The sequence below is a fragment of the Cynocephalus volans genome, chromosome 11 (assembly GCF_027409185.1).
Source record: "Cynocephalus volans isolate mCynVol1 chromosome 11, mCynVol1.pri, whole genome shotgun sequence".
Classification (NCBI taxonomy): Eukaryota; Metazoa; Chordata; class Mammalia; order Dermoptera; family Cynocephalidae; genus Cynocephalus; species Cynocephalus volans.
In genome coordinates, this window is record NC_084470.1 from 114,499,049 (window position 1) to 114,522,704 (window position 23,656).

The 23,656-nt window shown below is 44.2% G+C and overlaps 1 protein-coding gene across 9 annotated transcripts in view; it reads left to right on the forward strand.

The window, feature by feature from the left end:
- Nucleotides 1–23,656, forward strand: part of HHAT (hedgehog acyltransferase) — a 321,836-nt gene that overhangs the window by 49,791 nt on the left and 248,389 nt on the right. For 7 of the 9 annotated variants that reach the window (XM_063114373.1, XM_063114372.1, XM_063114371.1 and 4 more), the window contains 2 exons: nt 12,409–12,603; nt 16,396–16,611. The exons of 1 other annotated variant lie outside the window; for it this stretch is intronic. In XM_063114373.1, coding sequence (XP_062970443.1) covers nt 12,409–12,603; nt 16,396–16,611 — 411 coding nt within the window. The remainder of the gene's footprint in view (nt 1–12,408; nt 12,604–16,395; nt 16,612–23,656) is intronic. One more of the 9 variants, XM_063114376.1, reaches the window with a different exon arrangement.

Below are 23,656 nucleotides of genomic sequence, written 5' to 3' on the forward strand. Positions count from 1 at the left end.
GATTTTAAAAAGGATGGTTTTTTTCTCTCCACTCTTGCTTTCCATCCTGACTTTCTTATCTCACTCGCTAAGTAGGAAAACAAGACCGAGAAGCTCATTAGTACTTCACAAAGCTAACAGTTCTTTCTTTGAGACTTGCAGAGTTTTGAGACGTGATCAAGGCCAAACGACTGGAAGCTGACCTTGGGCACCAGCCAAGTACACCAGAGCAAATCAAAAGCTTGCAGGGTCCTGAGATAACAGCAAAGATGAGAACAGAAACCAGATGAGGCCTTGGCGAGACCTTGTACCTGACCCATAGAAATGGGCCCCTCGTAGCTCACGTCTCCTGCTCTCCTGCTTTTCGCCTCCCACATTCCATTCCCTCAACTCCTCCTTTAAAAACCCTTTAGTAAATGTAAATCTTTGAGATGGGGTAGCCTACCATCTCCTTCAGCTGAATACACCTGTTTTTCTAACACCAACCATTTGACTTCTGAGTTTTTTTTTTCTTTCTTTATCAAAGGGGTGGGCAGCCGGACCTGAGTCCGGTAACAGTATAATCAAACATTAAACACATTTAAATTTCTCCAATTCTCTCCCCCTCCCTCTTTCTTTCTTACAATTAATTTGTTCACATCAGGATCCAAACAAGTTCTGCTTGTTGCATTGGTTGCTATGTCTGCTGTCTCTTAAGTTTCTTTTAATCTATAGGTTCCCCCTTTATCTAATTTTTCCCCCTTTACCCCATAAAGATCCCCAAAGTCTGGATCTGCTGACTCCATCCCAGTAGTCACTTAACATGTTGCACTGTCCCCTGAATTTCCTGATGATTGGTTGCCGGATCCTGAGGCTTGGTCTCACGCAAGTTAGATTTTGCTACAGAGGTATATGTTCTTACTGCAGGAGGCCCATTATGTCTGACCGTCTCTCTGAGATGTTAGCAGACACTGATGATCATTTTCTAGATCCATTATTTCAGTAGGAGTTTGCGAAATACCATATTCTAATTATTTTATTCCCTTTTTATTTACTAGCTGGGATTCTTCACTAGACAGAGATGTTCCCTCCTCAGCTATTTATGGTTACCCTGAGGAACAATGCACATAGGAAAGACAGGATAAATGCTCGACTCTTCCCTTTTACTTACTAGTTTTAGAAAAATGAATTATTTCCCTGTCATCTTCCAAAGAGACTAAGAGTTTGTTTCTTTTCTTTCATTGTCATTATGGTTTTTTGTGATGGTAAGATTTAGTTTCTTTCTCATTTGCATCTTTGTTCTACCAGTGGGTTTTGTTCTTTCTTGTAGTGATTATTGTTTTTCAGGTTCCAGATCTAGGACTCCCTTGAGGATTTCATGCAGGGCTGGTCGTGTGGTGGTAAACTCCTGCAGTTTTTGTTTGTCTGGAAAATACACTATTTCTCCCTCATTTCTGAAGGATAGCCTTGCTGGGTATAGTAAGCATAGTAAACTGCCAAGAGGCTGGCAGTTTTTTTCTTTTAGTATTTTAAATATATTATCCCATTTTCTTCTGGCCTGTAGAGTTTCTGTTGAGAAGTCTACTGTTAGTTTGATAGGGACTCCCTTATAGCTGACTTGATGCTTTTCTCTTGCTTCTTTTAAGGTTCTCTCTAATCAATGGCAAGATTGAGCAAGAAAAAAGAAAATGCACAAATAACCAATATCAGGAGTGTAAAAGCAGAGATAACTATAGATATTACAGAGATAAAAATATATAGTAATAGGATATTGTGCACAACTTTATAATTTTGTAAACTTTGGTAAAGCAGACAAATTTCTAGAAAATATAACTAGCAAACTGACTCATGAAGAAATAGAAAGTCTAAGTAGTACTGTGACCATGAAAATTTTATGAAGGTAGTATAAAATTGATACCAAAATCAGAGGATATGCCCTACCAGATATTATGATTTATTATAAAGCCATAATAATTAGGATATTGTTATATTGGCAAAATAGACCAATGAAACAGAATGTAGAAAATATCTGCACATAGATGGAAATTTGATTTATGACAGAGCTGGCATTTCAGATCTGGATGGAAAAGATGAACTATTCAATAAACAGTGCTGACACCATTGTTTAGCCACATTAAAAAGAAACTGATTGAATATGTATCTCATACTGTATATAGTGATAATTTTCACGGTGAATTAAGGACTTAAAATGGAAAACCAAAGTATTAAACTTTTAGAGCACATGGTATAGGAGAATATCTTGATGTTGGGATAGAGAAAGATTTCTTATACAACAAATCACTAAGGGATATAAAGAATAATTATGATTTGTAATAATGGATATGCTATTAAAAAATTTTTAAAATATTTGAATAAAAAAGATTTCTTATAAAAGACACAGAAAGTACAAATTGTAAAGAAAAAAAAAACTGAGAAGCTTAGCTACATTACAACTGAGAACCAGTGTTTATCCAAAGACACAGTACAGTGAAAGGCAAGTCACCAGTTGAGAAGCCGCTTATATTTGCAAGCTGACAAAGGATGAATAAGTACATGGAAGATATAAAGAAATTTCATGAGAAAAAGCCAAATCACTCAGTAGAAAAATGGTGCAACATATGAAGAGGAATTTGCAGAAGGAGAAACACAAATGACAGATAAACTTACAAAAAAATGTTCACCTTCATTAGGGATCAAGCAAATGCATCTTAAAACTACAATAATATGCCATTTCATATTTTCCAGTTTGGCAAAAACAAAAGAAAATTCCCCTGACAATATCAAGTCCTGGCCACCTGAACTCAGAGAGGGTGTGAATCTGTACTGGAAGAGCTACTTTATAACATGTTCCCTAGTCAAGTCAAAGAGGCCCTCATCCTGATGAGTCCGGATGAATCTCTTCTGCCAACCAGGGGACATGAGCTGGGATTTTCACTGCAGTGATGTTTGTAATGATGAAGAATCAGAAACAATTCACATTTCCCTTGTGGGGAAATAGATGAATTGTAGTGAATTTATTTTATGAAATAGAATGAATTGTAGCCGCAATTGTCAACATGGCTGAATTTCTGGGTCACGATGGTTGAGAAAGTTGCAGGGGAATACATCAGATATGATTTCACGTGTGGAAAGTTCAGAGGTGTGCAATCTGAATGATACATTCACATGTGCAAAATTGCAGTGAAAGATGAGATCACCTTTACAGTTGAGTCCTGAGTGATGGTTATGCCTATGGCTGGGGAGGAAAGTGGGTAGACTTGGAGGGAAGTGCCCAAGGTCATTTAAAGCGCCAACAGCCTAGTTTTTCTTAAGCTGGTGGTGGGTGTGCAGGTGCTATTTCATTACTCTTTAAACCTCACAAACGTTATAAATATTCCTTTCTCTGTGTCTGATATTTGATATATTTTTAACTGAGCACTTGGAAGATGAAGTGACAGGCAGAAAGAAGGGTGGGGTTGCCCTGGGGACACTGAGTTTTTCATCTCTGGTCTTCCCCACGTTTCTGTGCCATGCAAATCAGGACCGACATGGCCCCATCTGGTGGTCCTCTTTTGCCTCTCTTATTTTTCCTCCTTGTTTGCTTCCTGTAGATCAATGTTTCTGAATCTTTTTTTTTTTTTCCGTATTGTCTCCTTGAGGAGGCTTTTAAAGTATTTTTCCCCTAATCGTCTCTCCCCCTGCCAATGAAATTTTAATACTACAGATATCCCATATATCTGTTCATGTACTATATGTATGTCTGTGCTTTATGCATAAAGAGTAAGGTTTTCCTGCCTGCCCCCCTGCCCCCCGGAGGAGATATAGCCCCTGTTGAGAATGCATGATAGAGATTAATAACCTGTTCGTGACTGATTGCTTCTCCCTCTTGCCAAACCTCCTCCACTTTCAGCTCCTATTTTGCTCCTGCTACCATCAGAAATCTACCAATGTGATAGAAATGTCCCTCAATTTAATTTGCTGGTAACTTTGAGTTCAGGCTCCTTCTGTCTTAGCAGGCAGGATTTGGAGTGGTTAAGAGCACGTGGGTGAATCCCAGCTTTGCCACTCTCAAGCTGTGTAACCTCAAGCAAGTTACTTAGTACCTTTGAGCCTGTTTCCTCAGTTGTGCAGTAGGGATGATACTGCTGGCTTCTTGGAATGAGGCAGAGTGAGCACTGAGTCATCTGCCCCTGTGTGTGTCTCTCGCATCCCCCGTGTGAGCACAGGTCTGATTTGTGAGACAGCTGCTGGGCAGGGCTCTGGTTGTGGCTGGGGCACAGAGCTTGCTTTGTCTGAGTCTGTGTGGCCCTTATGTAAGTACGAACCACAGCTTCGGCCTCCTTAGCTCCGTGCTTTCACCACCTGGACCAAGTGTTGCTGCTGGCCTGAATTCGGGGAGTTGTTTTGGTACTCAGGGCAGAGGATTTGGTCTGCAGTCATCTTCTGTTTCCCCATGTTCTGAGGCACTAGGGACTGTGGGCAATGCCCTGGAGGGCCAGGCTCTCGCAGTTCTTGCTGTTGTAACCCGACGCCCTGGAGGATGTTTCCTGTCGCCTCCGTCTAGCATGCAACCCCTCTTTCCCTTCGCTCGCCCTACCTCCTCCTACAGAAAGACAGGTTATTTTCAAAAGTGTGATCTTCTCTGTCTCCTTTTTTTTTTTTTGGCATGACAAGTAATAAAACTTTCCGCTGAGCACTTGGCTGAGGTGAAATGTGGTTTCTCTGGGTCGGGCCCTCTCTGGGTCTTGGTGTCCTGGGAGCGGAGGCTGAGCAGGGGCTCTGAGCTTCACCTGTGGCTTTGCTAGGCTTGCGCGGTGTGTTGGATGGGTCAGAGGGTGGCCTCACCACCGCCTGAGACACTGTGTTCTCTGTCCTTAGAACTAAAAGTACCCCTGCGTGAACTTTTTGGGAAGGCTGGCCTGATGTGGGGGCAGAGGCGTGCTGTTGCTAACCACAGAGTTTTCATTGTTCCTCTGGCTGGAGAACCCACATCGTGAGCACTGGGGCCTGCCAGGCTGAGCTCATCAGCTACAGGATCTGCAGAGGATTCATAAGCCAAGTCCCTTGGTGTTGGCCGAGATAAGTAAACCAACCTCTGGAAGGCTGTGGGGAGCAGGCGCTCCTTCCAGCAGATTATCGCATCCATGCACCTAATAGGAGTCACATGCACTAATGGTTTCCCTGGAACTAGACTCTGCTGCTTCTGTCTGTGCATATCCAAGGAGGGATGAACTTCCCTTTTTATGGGCCCATTGGCCTTTGCTCCCAGGAAGAGTAGGCTAGAATGCAGTTGTTTGGACTCTGGGATGGGTTTTTTGTTTTTTCCTATTTATTTGGGGAGATTATGTGTGTGTGTAAATATATAATATATGTTATAGAGTTTTTACATATTTTTCAGCTGCTTCTGAAATATATATTATATACATAAAATGTTACATATACAAAACATTTTGTGCATAATATATACATTTCAGTAGCAGCTGCAGTTGATTATGCAGTATGCAATAAATAATGCCATGCATAAGAACAGCGATCGACTCCCTTTTTTGTATCTCAAACAACGCTCCCACTGAATGGTTTCTTGGCAGATGTGTACAAGAAGAAATGCACAGCGAAGTCTAATGCTGTTGCCAGCAGGAGTCCTGACCAAGGCTTTCCACTTTCCTCATCCCTACAGAGGTGAGCAAGTGAGGAGAACTGCTCAGGCACATCCCATTATCACTTGATGCCCACAGCACAGGATGAACTGGAGTAGGAGGGAAGTAGAGACGGTGTGTGAAGGGGCATTGTCAGCCGGCTTTTCCTGTGGCTGGGTTCTGACTCCGCATGAGGGAGGCTTGAAGAATATAGATTTCAAAAGTCAGGAGGGCAAGTCCATAGTCTTTTCTTAGGGTTGCTGGGCTGGCTGGTTAGCTCAGCTGCTTAGAGCGTGGTGTTATAACACCAAGGTTAAGGGTTCGGATCCCCGCACTGGCCAGAGGCAACCCCCCCCCAAAAAAAACCCTCATAATATGTTCAGGAGTAATCTAAGCATAATTGTTAAAAACAAGCAAGTTAAGTGTAAGTGGGATACAAGTTTATAAATGAGCTTTTCTTAGGGGCGCTGATTCCAGCTTTGGATCTATGCCAGCTCACTCAGCGAGTCTCCCAGGAGACCTCGCTGGGGTGATGGATAGCAGGTTCTGTTGCAGATGGCCACTTTCGTGGGCCAGAGCTATACCCTAGCAGTTGTTAACTATCGGAGATTTACCCCAATACAAGTAGAGTTGGAAGAGCCCCCTGTGAGTGGAAAACAGGTAGTAAACAGTGAGATGTGAAACGACTCCCTTCTATTCTATATGCATTGGCAGAGCAGCCTTTGTTTATGAGGGGTTAAGTGGGACAACCAGAGACTTTGGAAGACAGTGGGTTTTCACATTAGTGGACTAAAAAGCCCCAAATTTTGGTGTCATTTTCTTGTTACTTCTTAGCCATAACTACCAGGGTAAATCCCAAGAACTGGGGAAGCATATTCATCTGCCCATCCATTCAGCCATCCCTCCAACTGTTGCAACCTTTTGTTTGTTCATTCATCCGATATTTATGAAACACTTGCTATATGCTAGGTGCGCTGTGCTGGATTCTGGGCTTTATGTTATTGTAATACCAGCAAGACAGTATTTTATTTTATTTTATTATTTTTCTTGAATTTACTTTTTGAACTTTTATTTTTTATTATTAGCATATTCATTATTACAAATCATGATTTTTCTTTATGCTCTTTACCCCACCTACCACTCCCCAAACCACCTCCCCACCTTTGATGGTTGAATTTATTTATTTATTTTATTTTATCAATATAGAGCGTAGTTGATTTTCGTGTCCCTTTACCAATTCCTCCCTTCCCCCTCTCTCTCCCCCCTCCCACGCATCAACATCATATCTGTTCACTTGTCTTAAGAAGTTCAAGGAATCGTGATTGTTGTGACTAGACAGGATTTCAGCCTGCTAAGGGAGACCATCAAGTAGAGAGTCAGTTATGCCCCATTTTGAGAAGTGCGTCGGTGTAGACACAGGGGGCAGTGGGAGCAGAGAGGAAGGACGCCCACCTGGCTCATTTGGGGTGCAAGCACTGTGTCTCATCAGAAAGGTCACAGCATTCTCAGTCTGGTTTTATCTCCACGGCTACAAAAGCAGACTATAGCTTCTTTCTTATTGTTAGAGTTTTAAAAGTTTTCCCTCTTTCTCTGCTTTCCTTTTTATCTTCTATTAGAAATTGAAGAGCCTGGAATAAAGAGAGTTAAAGGAAGGTCAGAGTAGTTCTCATGGGGCTGTCATCCTGAGCTCCAGCAAAATTCTCTCAACTCCTCTTAATCTCAAGCTTCGGGTATGCACACTTTGATAGCCTGTAAAAGAGCATTGTAAATTCAAATTAAAACCACGATGAGATAGCACTGCACACTTAACCAGAATAGCTCAGATAAAATTTAGTAACACCACCAAATGCTGGCGCAGATGTGGATAAACTGGATCACTGGTATGTTGCTAGGGAAGTGCCATGCTAGAAGACTCTTTGGCAGTTTGTTAGAGAAATAAACATGCAACTACTGTGCAAACCAGCAAGTGCAGTCTTGGGCTTTTATCCCAGAGAAATGAAAACTTATTTTCATACAAAAACCCATACATGCGTGTTCATATCAGTTGTATTTGTAATAGGCACAAACTGGAAACAGCCTAGATGTCCTTCAGCAGGTAAATGGTTAAACAAACCGTGGCACATTCACACCGCGGAAAACTACTCAGCAACAAAAAGGAACAAACCACTGATACCCACGGCAACTTGGGTGAATCTCCAGAGAGTGAAAAAAGCCTGTCCCAAATATTACATACCCTGATTTTTGAAATGACAAAATTTTACAGATGGAGTAGAGATTAGTGATTGCCAGGGGTTCGGGGTAGGGGATTAAGGGAGAGGGAAGGAGGTGGATGTGGTATAAAAGGGCAGCACAAGGGATTCTTGTGATGGGACTGTTCTGTGTCTTTCCTGCGGTGGATACCGAACCTACACGTGTGATAAAATTGTGTAGAACTAAGCACGCGCCCCTCCCACCTCCCCTGCAAGTGAGTACAGGTAAAACTGGGGAAATCTGAATAAGTTCGGTGAATGTTAGCAATATCAATGTACTGGTTATGCTATTATACTGTGATTTTGCAGAGTGTTACCATTGGGGGAAACTGGGTAAAGTGCACGAGGAATTTCCCTGTATTTTCTTAAAATTGCATGTGAGTCTACAGATATCAATAAAAATCTCAATTAGAAAAAGAGCATTATATAAAAGTCATGTGATTAGAATCTAAATTTCTAAATTAGAAACGTCACAGCCCAGCATTATATTAAGGTGCTTTATTTGTACAATTTGTTTGATCAACATAATTCTCTGTGCCTTTTCAAATGATCATAATTTCCAGTCGTAATCATCATTTGAACCTCTTGATTTAAGTGAATTGGGTTCTTTTGACTTGAGCTAAACGTAGAGTATGTGTGTGACCAAAACCTTGTATATCTGAGAACTTAGAAAAATCCTTAAAGTCCTTCCAGTGATTAGTTGGAAGAGTTCTTTTGGAATAAAGCATAACACATTTTATTTTTGAAAAGTTAAAAAATTTCTGGCCTAATTGATGTCAGAGGCTTAGTGCATATATTAAGCATTTTCATTTCAGATGTAGACAAAAGTTTATAGAAATAAATGCATAAGCACATTTGGAATAGACCTGGGTGGGGCAGAGCTGTCTTTAGGCCTTGGCATGTGAAATTGGCCTTTGAAACACTTGGAAAAAGCGCTCCCGATGCCCAGAGAAGCAGGCCATGCATGGTGCTTCTTGCTTGCAAGGCAGGGCCACTCTTCCATCTCTAGACCCCCTCTCTGTATTGCTGCTTTAAGCTCTAGGTGTGTGTGGAAGGGATGGTGATGGGGCAGGTGTACCCTAAGAGCTGCATCTGCAGAGGGGACTGTCCTGCTCTGATGCCGGTTGGAGAATGAGGCACGGGAGGCTGATCATGCCATACCAAGACTTTAATGGTGTTTTGGGGATGGGATTCCAGTGACCTTTTTATAGACAAAGTGTGAAAATCAGTATTTTAGCGGGGTTCTAATTTACACAGAAGTTTTGTATCGGTGATTCTTTTTGCATTATCCCCATCTTTTCTTTTTATCACCTGTCTGCCATGAATGTATATAGCGGAGATGCCTGTAGTCATTGGGGAGAATAATGGGTAAGATTAAGGTCATTAGAGAACATGAGGTTCATGTGAGAGAATTTGCTGCGATGTCTTAGAATAGTATTAAATGTTGTTTGTCTGCATATTGTGTTTGGCAGAGGAAAAACAGTGGGAGATGAGAATACAGGACAAATTTGTTTGCCCACCCAGATAGCTTGTGAGGCTACTGTTAAATTCATCATAGATTCTCTCAATTAGATGGGGTTAACATAGCACTATTCAGTATTTCCTGAAGATTCTTTCAGCTTTTTCCAAGTTGAAGCAGCTTCAGTCTGTGGTAAGTTCCCAAATGAATCCCAGCAAACAGGCTTTTTCCAAATGGATCAAATAGCACTTAATAAAAATGTAGCTGTGTATGTGTATATGTAACTACCCACACATGCACGGAACATAATTCCATCTGTAAATGCTGTAGGTCATATTGAAAAAAACCTTTATCCATTTGTTAAAATTACCTCTTAAAATAGTCTTTGGCTGTGTTCCTTATACTTGGACTCTGCCCAGAGGTGAGTGTTTGGGGGAAAGTTTGAAGCAAATCTGTGTGGCTGTTTTCTGTGGGTAGTAGGATGGAAAAATAGTAAAAATGAACTTCACATTTCTCTGGTTTTCTTGGAACTTAAAAATGGCTGATCTAGTCTCCCATTTAAAATGTTCTCTCTTAGGCTGGAGTACAGGTTTGGGAAAGAAGAGTGCTTAGGCAATGTTTTGGGAGAGTTAGCATCTAAGGATAGGATTCACAATTTACACTCCACATCTGTCTTTCCCTGAAGGCAGAATTTTTGTTTTCACAAGAAGACCTACATTCAGGCAGTCCCCACTTTCCAATTCAGTGTTTTCTTGGGACCCACATTTTAAAATGCACAGCCACGAGATATCACAGTTCCCTATATGAATGACAAATACAATTTGCAGAGTCCTTACTGTGTGGGCAGACACTCTTCTGAGCATTTTACATGCATGAACTTACTTAAACTTCACAGCAATCTCATGAAGTAGATACTGTTGTTATCCCAATTTTATATAAAGAAACTGAGGCACAGAAAGATTAAATAACTTGCCTAACGTTATACAGCTAGTTAATTTGAATTTAGGCAGTTGGACTTCAAAGGTCAAGTCAGTAGACCACAATGATGTGTTGCCTTTCAATGTCAAAACATTATTGCAGTTTTTAAATAAGGATTTATCAGCCAGATATGCCAAGAGTATATCATAAAAGTAAAGACATGTCTATTCATTTAATAACTATAAAATATTTGATAATTGAATAGAAAAATATTCTGTGATTCTCCTGAAATGGGAATAAATGTATCCATCAGATGGACTATGCAAAGGCCTCAATATCACATAAAGCAGGTAAGATATAATTTCCCTGTGGCATAAATTTAACTGTAAATAATATGCTAAAAAATAAAATTGTAATTAGGTACAGATGCTCCTTGACTTGCTATGGGGGGTTATGTCCTGATAAACCCATTATAAGTTGAAAATAGAAGTTGAGGATGCATTTAATACACTAACCTACCAAATGTCATAGCTTAGACTAGTCTACCTTAGACATGCTCAGAACACTTACATTAGCCTACAGTTGGGCAGAATCATCTAACACGAAGCCTATTTTATAATAAAGTGTTGAATATCTCATGGAATTTATTGAATTCTGTACTGAAAGTGAGAAACAGAATGGTTGCGGGTACTTGAAGTTTGGTGTTTACTGAACATGGATCACTTCTGTACCAACGTAAAGTTGAAAAATCATAAGTTGAACCACTGTAATCCGGGACTGTCTGCATTTAATTTTAAGTCTCTGGCTTTGGCTTTAGAAAGCCTTTTGTGGTTTGGATGGCCCCGTTTTCTCATGTGTACTGGTCGTTGCTGTCACCTTCACTTCTGAAGGATAGCGTGTCCAGACCGTGGTGGTCCAGATTGGCGGTGTGTCTAGCTGTCTTCTGGCTTCCATGGTGTCTGTTGAAAAGTCAGCTTAGTATCTTATTGTATGGGACTCAGTGGTCCGGGCGGCTTTGGTTGAAGGCGGTAACTTGCTTCTGGGTGGATCTGATGGAATTCTGGGGTTTGATGTGGAAAGTCCGTCTGAAACCTATTTCTCTGTGCTGTGCCAAATTCCCAGGGCAGTAGGAATAGAGTTTGGTTATTGGATTACTAAACCTTATCCTCTTACACGCAGAACCTTTAACAACGCCATGAGCTCACCTCTCTCTTTCCCTCCCTCCCCTCCCCCTCCCCTCCCCCTTCCCTCCTCCCCTCCCTCCTCCCCTCCCTCCTCCCCCCCTCCTCCCCTCCCTCCTCCCCCCTCTCCCCCTCCTCCCCCTTCCCCCTCTCCCCCTCCTCCCCCCTCTCCCCTCTTTCCCCTCTCTCCCTCCTCCCCCTTCTCTCCCTCCTCTCCTTCTCTTCCTCCTCCCCCCTCTCTCCCTCCTCCCCCCTCTCCTCTCTCCCCCCTCCCCTTATCTCCCTCCTCCCCCCTCTCTCCTCTCTCCCTCCTCCCCCTTCTCTCCCTCCTCCCCTCTCACCCCTCTGTCCCTCCTCCCCCCTCTCCCCTCTGTGCCTCCTCCCCCTTCTCCCTCCTCCCCCCTCTCCCCCCCTCTCCCCTCTCCCCCCTCTCCCCTCTCCCCTCTATCCGTCCTCCCCCCCTCCCCTCTCTCCCCCTCTCCCCTCTCTCCCTCCTCCCCCTTCTCTCCCTCCTCCCCTCCCTCCTCCCCTCCCTCCTCCCCCCTCTCCCCCTCCTCCCCCCTCTCCCCTCTTTCCCCTCTCTCCCTCCTCCCCCTCCCTTCTCTCCCTCCTCCCCCTTCTCTTCCTCCTCCCCTTCTCTTCCTCCTCCCCCCTCTCTCCCTCCTCCCCCCTCTCCTCTCTCCCCCCTCCCCTTATCTCCCTCCTCCCCCCTCTCTCCTCTCTCCCTCCTCCCGCTTCTCTCCCTCCTCCCCTCTCACCCCTCTGTCCCTCCTCCCCCCTCTCCCCTCTGTGCCTCCTCCCCCTTCTCCCTCCTCCCCCCTCTCCCCTCTATCCGTCCTCCCCCCCTCCCCTCTCTCCCCCTCTCCCCTCTCTCCCTCCTCCCCCTTCTCTCCCTCCTCCCCCTCCCCCTCACTCCCTCCTCCCCCCTCTCTCCCTCCTCCCCCTCTCCCCTCTCTCTCTCCCTCCTCCCTCCTCCCACCCTCCCTCCTCCATCCACGTCCCTCTCACTGGGCCCTCCCTGTCTGCAGCACAGACCCTGGATTCTCATGGTCTATGGAATGTGGGCCTGCTGGTGTGTGCTGGGGACCCCAGGTGTGGCCGTGGTTTTTCTCCACACCATCATCTCCTTCTGCGTGGCCCAGTTCCGGTCGCTGTTCCTGTCATGGCTCTGTTCTCTCCTCCTGCTCTCCACACTGAGGCTACAAGGTGTGGAGGAAGTTAAGGTAAGTGTCTCCCTCTTACCTTTGGGAAGGTGAAGGCCTCTTTGGCTTCGCCCTGATCCCAGTAGATGCCTTTGCTTTCGGAGGAGACAATCGTAGCACCTGGATGGGCTCCCCCTGGTGGCCACGTGGGGTGATGCATGAGAGCCCTGCCCTTGAATTCCGCAGTCCTGTCTTTTGTGTCTAGTCTTAGCCTTGAGAGGTTGCCCCAGGGCTGACCCTGTACGTTTTCTCCCTTCTAAGTTTGGGTAGGCAAGAGGGCGCCAGATGCCACAGGACCAGAGGATCAGAAACAAAGGGAAAAGAAACGATTAGTCCCTTCGGCATTTAATAAAAATCATCTGCAGAGTGCTGTATAATTTACAGGGAGCGCTCACATTCCTTATATCCTCGGATGCCCACAGTGGTCCTGAGATAGGTAAGGCAGGTGTTTTTCTTCTCTTTATTTGATGAAACAGATTTATTTATTACCTACTCATGTACCCCACTGGACGCTCTCTGAATTTAGGAAGTGAAAACCATGTGTTTTGCCCCAAGGGCACAGACCAAGGTTTCATTTTTGGAAACCAAAGGCATCTTGACAGAACTACCTATCGATTGCCTGTGCTAATGGAGAAAGACATTGGGCTCAACCCCCACTTCCATATGCGCTTGTTTGCATTAGTACATTTTTCTTTTACAGGCATTTACCTTCTTAGCTTTGTTTTTTCTTAGTCACAATTACAGTACGTTTTTATTTTGTGAGTGGACACCGGATGATGTTGCTGATGCTAGACGACAGAGACTGCACCCTGAGTTTAAGAGATTGGTGGGCATTGCTGAGTTGATTACAGCCATCAGCAAACTCTTCCTGACCTTGTTTTCTGGTGCCTGTTGCGCATTTTCTGATCATCTCCTGGAGAGTGCGCAGCATCCCCTGGACAGCTCTGGACTATCTGGTTCTGTCTTTGGTAACTCGAGTGACTTAGCCCTGGTTATGCACACCAAGCTCAGACTTGGGAGGGACCCCTCAGGCTGTCTGTGTAGCTTCCCCGCCTCACCTATCTGTTGACTGTACCCTTTGCATGTTCAAGCTGGAGAATCAGGCTTGTCATGGAAGACGGCTGCAGGGAAGGAGAGAGTCTGTGTGGAACTCTCAACCACTCAAATGTGGGAACTTTCCTCTGGGGGAGAAAAAGTGCTTGGCAAGAACAACGTAAGTCCAGGGCCCAGCTCCAGTGTCTGTGGTCCTGGGCCCCGGGCATTCGAGCCCTTCAGCTTCAGAGTCAGTCAGCTTGGAGAGCAGCCAGGCTGACAGATTCGCAGCGCTGGAAACATCGTGGGCTGTGTGCCTAGAGCAGAACCACTGCTGATCTCCATCCTCATCACCTTCTTCTGGAGCCTGGTTCTCAGACAATGTTTGAGTGGGATCGCAGAGGCTGTTGAGTCAGGCTGCTCTGCTCACCTTTCCCCTTTTACACATTTTTATCCCGTCTCTTTGAACCAACCTCCCCCTCATCCCTGTCCATCATATTCTCTTGTTTTGTTTCAAAGTACAGCTTCGACCTCAGTCTCTAAAGCTCTTCCTGTCTCTAGAGAGAGCCCCTCTCCAGCCTCCATTTGTTGGCTTCCCTTTCCATGAGTCCTCAGATGGAATCAGTGGGTGGTCATTGTCGCCTGCCTCACTGCTGCTGGGCTCGGTGCTAGCTGAGAATTTTTCATGTTCGCTTTACATGATGTGACGTGGATAACCGCTGCTTGGCATGATGAGGCAATCTGTACATCTGATCGTGCAGACTAGAATATAAACTCAGAGTCAGGGCAGTGTTTCCATGTACCTGAGTTTGGGGCTCCATGCAGGCCAGTTCTCTGCAGATGCCTGTAGACTTAATGTGCCTGTGGAGATCGTATGGGTTGCAGGAAGGGAGAGGTGTGTACAGTGTCTCAAAAGCTCCATGGCATGTCAGTCATTTATGTGCTGCTGCTCGTGTGTCCCAGTTTGTAAGGGCTAGCAGCTCTCCAATGGTATAAGGACACTAACTGATCTGTTTCTCTGAGGCCCTTTTCTTTCTTTCACCCTTCTTTCCTCACACGGAAAAACCTTGGGAAGTTTTTCATATTCTTTCTTTGATCATTGTGGGACTGGAACTCCTGTTTATTTCTGTTCATCTGTTCATTCATTCACTCACTCATTCGTTGATCCAGATGCCTGCACTTAGAATTGGTGTGTCCTGAATCAGCCTAGTGACTGGAAGAATGAGCCAGATGACCTGGTTTCTGGTCTCTTCTACTCACTGCCTCTTCCTGCTCTTGAAGCTGGAGGCATTTAACCTCTGAGCCTCAATTTCATCACTTGGAAAATGGAAGTAAAAGCTGCTGTACCTTCCTCATGGAGGTGTCCTGAGGGTCAAACAAGATCATCTGTGTTAAGTAATGTTGGAAAAATTGTAGCATTTTAAAGATCAGGTATTTTTTGCTGTTGTTAGGCTATTTTAATTTTCCTGCCCTCTCATCAATGGACTGGGGCTAATACTTCAAGCATATGTCAAAATCTGGACTTAGGGGAGTAAATAAGGTAGCAGCTCTATCTTAAAAGACATTTAACTTCCCAGAATGATTAACTTGCTAATCATTTAAACAAGTGTTCTTAAAAATGGATCTGCAATAAAAATAAAAATGAATTCACACCTAACTTTTTGGGGACCTGCAAGTGTACAAAACAGAATCTAATTGTACTTATCATTATTTTGGAGATAACTAGCATCAGTTGTGGATATCGATAAATAAATATTCATTTGTCATGCAGATGTTATGGTGGTTTGAAAAACATTGCAGAAGGAGCACAAGTGACCGGAAACTGGTTGAGTTCCCATGCTTTTGTGTGTGTGGTTCTCTTGATCTGAGTATCCTCTGTCCCCTTGGTGGCTGCTGAAGTCCTGGACAAGGAGTAGAAACTCCTCTGTTCTGTGGTTAGTTTTCTTGTGTACAGCGTCAAAAGACCTTCATGGATCAAACTAACTACTCCTTCCTTTGACCCACATCTATATCTTGTATGTAATTCCATATTTTTTCTCATTAAAAATATCAATAATATGTATTGTAGAAAATATGGCAAATATAGAAAAATATAAAAATTATCCATGATTTTACTCCCCCGATATTATTTTATCACATTTCCTTCTTTTGTTCCGTGTATATTCTTGCACGTGCCTGTTCTTTCTAGTTTCCTGCTGTATCGCAATTACATTTTTCTACACCTATCTCCTGTGAGAGGATTTAAACACATTGAGGCCAGGGGCTATTTCTTTTTCATATGTTTTTCTGAAGCTTATTTGGCAAATAGTATTCACCTAAAGTGGAGCCAAACTGATAACAGAAGAGCAAAAAGAAAAATACATTGAAGAAAAAAATCCCATGTGACACCTTACGCCCCTCTTTGTCATCACAATTGTTGAAGGAGGTGTCAGAGTATCCACTGGCTGTGGCTGATCTCCACATCGTCCCCTGGATGCGTCTGATAGACACATCCACGTCCCCACGAAATGATGCCGCCTCAGGCTCAACGCTAGGTTGATGGTCGAGGTTAGAGAAGTTCGTCTCCCTGCTGCTTGTTAACTGCTGGCTTTGACTCCCAGTGAGATTTATCTGGTGTTCATCGCCGCTCAACTCCCTTCGTGGTGTAGCTGCTCTCGCAGAGGGCATCTCCTTCCCAGGGACTCCTGGGCCTCTCAGAGAAAGGTGGCCGTGCGAGCCAGAGGGAGTAGAAGATGTCCCTCCTTGTCTCTCAGAAGTTGTTCTCTCCTTTTGCCTTTGCAGAGGAGGTGGTACAGGACAGAACACGAGTACTACTTGCTGCAGTTCACGCTGACCGTCCGCTGCCTCTACTACACCAGCTTCAGCCTCGAGTTCTGCTGGCAGCAGCTGCCCGCCGCGCGTGCCTCCTACTCCTTCCCCTGGATGCTGGCCTATGTCTTTTACTACCCGGTCTTCCACAACGGGCCCGTCCTCAGCTTCCCGGAGTTCATCACACAGGTAGCGCCCGTTGGGGACTGGAGTCGTATTCCGTAGATTCAGCCTCTGTCCTGTTGCTCTTGAATCTTTTCATTCAGGTGTGCCCACAGATTTAGAACACACATGACTAGTTGTCATGGTTTTTTACCCCATAGATGAAAAACATAGGGGAAATAAACTTGCACAATAAGGGTTGACCTGTCTGTCATGTGTGTTGGCTCTGGGGGCCCCCACCCTGATTCCCAGTGAACTGTGGCAAAGAGTTAATAACTGGGGCACAGCGAGGGACTTGGGAGTTGGTATCCGCTGCAGAGAAGTCCCAGGGAAATAGAAAATTTGATTATGATGGTATTACTTGAACAAGTAGGAAGGGAAACTATCCGAGCTGTTGCTTGGCAAATAGTATGTTTCCTTTCACGTTCATCAACTGCGTATGAAATAGCCCTGCTGCAGCCTGCAAGTTGTTCAGGGTGCCCTGGATGAGAAGACACAGTGGAGCTGAAGGAAGACTGAAGGCGGTGGCGCGTTTTCAGGTCTGGGTGCCTGTTGGTGCCCAGGCCTCTGCCTGCCTGCTCTGGATAGCACCCACATCTGAAATGCCATGGTAGGCTGACTTTGTCGATCCCACCTCACTTTCCCCTACTTAGAACTCTTTTTTTCTTTCAACCCACGTCTAGTATCATGGAACATATTTGCTAAGTAATTCACCTAAGGTGTTAGTAATTGATAGTACCTAAAACAGTGTTTCTCAAGGGACATTTCAACCCCCCCCCACCAAAACAAAACAATCCTGATGGAGGAGATAATAACATGTACACGCTTACACACACACATGAACACACCCACACAGTGTGCACACATGCCTGGAAGCACAGTTCACAGTACAGGGCCAGCAGCAGTGTTGCACATCTCTGGGGGGCAACATAAAAGGTGCCCCTTGGAAAAGGAGGAGGGTTCTTAGAAATCCCTTATTGTGTTTACAAAATTCCACTAAGTTATGCACTGTATTCAAAAGTATATTTCTGCATTATAACAATACCATAATGTTCTAAAATTGCCAGTGAAGGTATATAATGTTTTTCCTTCCAGAAATCTTTAAGTGAAATTGATATTCTTAGGCAGATATATGTTTAGTGTATGGCTTCTTATACTTTGGTTTGGGTTACATAGGATCATTCTTTTCAAATCTGCATTTGAATTGTGTTTAGAATTATTGTGTAAAGGGCTGGCCTGTGGCTCACTCGGGAGAGTGCGGTGCTGATAACACTAAGGCCACGGGTTCGGATCCCATATGGGGATGGCTGGTTAGCTCACTGGCTGAGCGTGGTGCTGACAACACCAAGTCAAGGGTTAAGATCCCCTTACCGGTCATCTTTAAAAAAAAAAAAAGAATTATTGTGTAAAAGACAGAGGCGGTTTAGTGATGGCAGCTGATTATGTAACTCAATGGTTTGCAAAGCGTGGTCCCTGGACTGGCAGCATCGGCATTGCCAGGGAACTTGTTAGAAATGCAAATTCTCAGGCCCCACCCCACTACTGACTCAGAACCTTGGGATGGAGCCCAGCAGTGTGGTTTCACAGGTCCTCAGGTGATTCCGATGCAGGCTAGAGGCTGAGAACCACTATCCTAAGTTCCTGGGAGTAGGGTGTGTGGGGGGGGGCAGGCACAGTATAGGGTGGGTTCAAACCCTCCAAATTTTGTCTCGTTTCCAGTCTCCCCACCATTGTGTTTTGAATTCTTCCCAGTTTTCCAGCCATTGACTTTGGGACTAGACAGCCACACACAGACATCTCTTTCCTGAAGACAGACAGTAATTCTCAGAGAAACACAGACTGAATCCATTAGGAGGAAATAATCATTTTCATAACTGCCTCTTATTCGTGAAGAGCTTTGCCCTGTGGGATCTGCACTTTGTTGTTAAGCAAAATAATTGTTCTTTTAATTTCTCATCTCCACCTTTCAGATTGTGCCCTTTAGGATGTGGCAGGAATATTAGAGGCCTATGGTAGGGCCCTGCGTCTATCACACAGAAGCAAGCACTGAGATTATTGCTCACCCAAGTTCTTAGCCCAAGGCTCTTGTTCTCTTGTCTCTCTGGGGCAGAGAAGGGGGTGGTTTCTTCCTATAGGGGCTCAGGTATAGAGACTCTGGGTTCTGTCTGTGTCATACCCCTCTCTTTTTTACCCTTTCCCAGATGGTAACAATTGCTGAAAGCAGGGAACTTGGAAAGGTAAATTGAAACCTTTCTCTGTGGTTTGGGAATTTCATAGAAAAGTCAATCCAGAAAAGGGCAAATGCTGAGAAAGCTGCAGGGCGAATAAAAAAGCTGGGACATTTCTGCAGTTGTTGAGGCTACCTGTGAGATGTTTACCTCCTATGGGGAAAGCGGGTTTTAAAAGCAGAGGGGTTAAACTAGAAGCTGGTCTAGTACTGAAAGGGTTCCTTCAGAGAGGCTGGGAAGGAAAAGGCTGGGAGGGGAGGAAGAAAACTAATTGGGAGAACTTGTAAGCAAGGTTTTCTCCGAATGACTGCTTGAGTGAATGAACGCATTAAATGCCTTGAGATGTAAGGATTGGTAATACTGAAATTCAGGGTTCCTTCTTAGGTTGTCAGGTCAGTACTTAAAAAACAACGTAGAGCGGGAGAATGAGGCTGCACCACCAGGGGGCAGCAGAGCCCTATTGTGAAAACAGCCCAGGAGGGAAAACCGCGTCCAGGTGGGAATCTGCAAACTCCAATGATAAATGTCGGTGTTAGGCACGCCCCCGGAGAATGTATCTTTCACCCAATTTTTTAGCACAAGAATTTGCATACACAAAATTAGGGAAGTCTTCTGTAACGGAAGGTATGTGAAATCTGCACAAATCAGTCTCAAACAGGTAAAATTTTGCACATTACATACAAAGCCTCAGCGCCTTAACTGGAAGACCATTTCCGATAGCATCTAGAGTTTCAGAGACCTGGGTCCCCTTTATTTTTCTCCTATGGTTCTGTGAAACTCAGGTACTGAGCCAGGGGTGAGGTGGGGATCCAGGGGGGTTTAGGGAAGGGCAGGACGTGCTGTTTATACATCTTAACAGGTTGAATTATGCAGTGTGGGTGGGGTTGGGCGGAGGATGTTAAGTCTGAATGTGGTGGGCCAGGGCACTGCTCCTTGCTGAAGACTGTGGGGAGGAGCCAGTGCTCATCTAGGGAGTTTGGCCTCAAGGTTGAGAGTTAATGCTCTGGAGCCCAGCTCCCTGGGTTTGAATCCCTGCTCTGCTTTGGCGTGAGAGTGTCTGGTGAGTTACTTACTTTATTTATGCCTTGGTTTTCTTTTCTGAAAGTGGGAAAAACATATAGTACCTTCCTCTCAGCACTGTTGTAAAGATTAAATGATTTTGCATAGGTGATGTGGCTTGACACATAAAGTGTTAACTATTACTGTTATTGTTGTTCTTATATTGTTAGCCAAAAGCATGTGGCAATTCTGGGTGAGTTTAGGCCAGAACTGAGACTCTGGGTGTCCACTTGGGCAGGTGGGCACAACCACAGGGGATTCTGGCCAGTGGCCATCCTTGGCCTCAGAAGAGGCCAGTGTGCTGGTTCCAGCTCTTTGAAGAGAGACCCAGGCAGTTGCTGTAGGTACAGGGCGGGCACAGCCCCTGAGTGGCTGGCGCTGGCAAGAGCTGGGCAGTCAATGTCTCAGAAGCTCTGTTCAGGGTGTAGGGTGGGCTCTGGTTCCAGAGGGCTCCTGGAATAATGCTAACTATTCCACTGAGCACTTACTCAGAGCCAGGCTTTACACGTTCTAATTCGATTCATTCCCACAGCCACCCTAAGAGAGAGATGCATTTGTTGCCCCTTTATAGACAGGGAAACGGAGGAAAGAGAGACTGCAAGAATACAGATTGGGTGGAAGGAATAAAGACGTGAGCCTCATCATGCTGACTTGATGTGACACTCACTAGGAATGGAGGGCTGGCTGGTTGGCTCTGTTGGGTAGAGCGTGGTGCTGAGAACACCAAGGTCCAGGGTTCCATCCCTGCACTGGCCAGCCACCAAAAAAAAAAAAAAAGTAAGGGGATGCAGAGTGGCCTGCAGGTCTGGAGGCTCAAGCTGCCTGGACCAGTTCCAGTCTTGCAGCAGCAGTACCAGCTGCAGGCCCCGCTTGCTGTTCTGGGAGCGATCAGTGTGCATCACCGGCCTTGGTCCGGATGGCTGGGGAGGGGACGATGAGGGGTCTGATTAGGGAGAGATTTGCTGGGAGTAGGGGTGTGGCCTGTGATTGTGGAATACAGAGAAGCTGCCCTGCTGTAAAGGAATAAGACTCCTGCTGCAAGGCCCCTGGACTCGAGCAGAGAGAAGAGAGAAAGTTGGAGGCAGAGGCGGCACAGCTGAATAATTGACTCTGGGTAAGGCTTTTGTTTGGTGCCCTCAAACATATGTATCATTTGTGTGTGAAGGGAAAGGACTTTTCATCTTTGAGAACTGTCATCTTTAATCATCAGAATATCTTTGAAAGAGAGAGAAAGGCTTCGATATTCCCTTTTATGCAATTTGCATGAAATGAGCTTTTAAAATATAATGCGTTTTAAAATGCACTTTGCAGATGAGTTAATGTCTATTTTTTTTAGTGGAACCTGAACTTAAAGTTTCCATGATGGCAGTTTTCGATGGTCTTCAGATTGGCAATGCCCTAGGTTTGAGATATCTCGAATGAAACACTTTGCTTGCAGACAAAAGAATAGCCCTACTTGTTAAACAATTGTGTGGCACATCTGTTAGTCCTGCTGGGTTCACAAGGGACAAATAATGAGGCTTCTAAATACAAGGGAGTCAACTAGATTGAAGGTATGAATGGACGGTAATAATGACAGGAATCTAAAGAAAGATGAGAACCATTTTTTTTAATAGGTAAAAGCTAATAAAATGAAAAGTTGGATTGTTGTCCTCTGCTATGTTTGTTTGTACAATTGAGTAAGAACATTTCTGTTGCTCGGAGTGAGAGAGTATTGCAGAGAACAGTCTAGCCCTTTTTGTTCTATAGTGGCACGTAATTATGCCTTATTAAACCTGGTAGGGAAGTTTTGGCCTGTAGAAAGTAAGTAGGTTGTCGCTGGGAAGCCAGTCAGCCACAAAACGCACCTCATGGCTCTTCTTAATTACAGATATTTATGTCATTTTAGATTGCACATGGTTTGGGGAGGGAAGGAGGCCTCTGAATTGATCTCGAAATGTGATTGCCTGGAGCTGAGAGGGGATTGGATGGATGTATTTTCTTGACTGCCTTGTGGGCTGTTTGTCCTGGCCTCGTCTGGGCTCCCCTCTAAACCAGCTGCCCTCTCTCCTTCCTGGAATGGGGCTGCATACCCACTGGTGCTCAGAGGCCTCAAGTGCAGGTCTGGTCTCCAGAGGACCTGTGCTTGGGGTAGCCTTATGTTCGGGGGCCTGCAGGCCGTGCACATAGTTGCTTATTTAGAAACTGAGACATCCAGTTGAAGATTGTCTTCTGTCAACACTGCTTTTGAGGCTATTATCCCACTCAGCCAGACAACTTGCTTCTCTCCAAGAGTTTGCGCACCAAGAAAGGCTTGTCCATAGGTCTAGAGTGATTTTGGTGCCTCTTCATGTCTTAGCCTTGTCAATTGCCCTGGTGTGAACTCTTCCAACCTCCAAAGACTAGTGGATATTATGTCTTAGTCCATTTGAATTTTCCAAATCTTCAAGTTCTGCTTCCTATTTGATTAAGAATTCCATCTTTAAATCATTTCTCTCTTCTGCCAAATGACTATTAATGGTCAAGAGAAGGCAAGCTATGCTTTTCACACTTTACTTAGAAATAGCTTCAGCTAAATATTTAATTTCATCACTCGAAGTTCTACCTTCCGTAAAACACTAGGACATAAACACAACTCAGCCAGGTTCTTTGCTGCTTTATAACAAGGATCGCCTTTCCTCCAGTTTCCAGTAATATGTTCCTCATTTCCACCTGAGACATTATCAGACTGGCCTTTACCATGCGTGTTTCCACCAGCGTTCTGTTCATGACCACTTTCTCTAGGAAGGTTGAGGCTTTTTCTTTTTTTTTTTTGGAGATTTTTAAAGACTATTTCATCCAATTCCTTTATTTTATCTGTGCAGAAACTGAAGCGACTTGCTCAAAGTCAAGTTAGTGGCAGAACCAGTTCTATAATCAAGATTCTCTGACTCCAGTCAAGCTTGCACCCGTGATTCAGCAAACGCATCTTATTGATCAAAACGGTTCTGTTTGATTTGTTCTTTTGTGAGGACAATAGGACATTTTAAGCCTCTAAATCAAATGCACAAATAAGGGCTTTTAAAAAATTTACTCAGAGTAACTATTAATGTACAGATATTTTATGATGAGCCCCTATACCTGGGTTGACCAGTGTTACAGGGTCTATAATCCGTATTACCATATTCCTAGTCCTGTACAAGATACTGTTCCTATATTGTTAATACTTAGAGACAAAAAAACTTCAAAAATAGTAAGTAAAAAATCCTCTGTCTTCATCCAGAAGCTTTATCTGTATCTAGCAAAAACTTTTTGTAGTTTGTCTAGCTTCATTTTTATCTAACAAAAATCTGGGTATAGGATGGGATAGGTTTGCCCTAATCTGCACCACACTATCAGGCTTATTAACTTTTTTTCTGATGTGAAGTGTGATAGTAGTTGGTAAGACCAGCTGGCCACTAGACACTAATATAATTACTACAGTCTCTTGACCAGAATTAAATATTTCAAACCAATGCTATTCCCACAGATGAAAAATTTCCACTAAAATGAGATAGATTCTTAAGGTAGTTTTTCTGTTCCACTGTAATATTTTTCATTTTCTATTATATATGCTTGTTTGCTTGTGGGGTTTTTTTTGGTGCTGGTCAGTAAGGGGATCAGAGCCCGTGACCTTGGTGTCATAAGGCTGTGCTCTAACCAGTTGAGCTCTAATGTTTTCTCATTCTATTTATTTATTTATTTATTTATTTATTTAAAATTTTATTTTGTCGATATACATTGTGGCTGATTATTGCTCCCCATCACCAAAACCTCCCTCCCTCCTC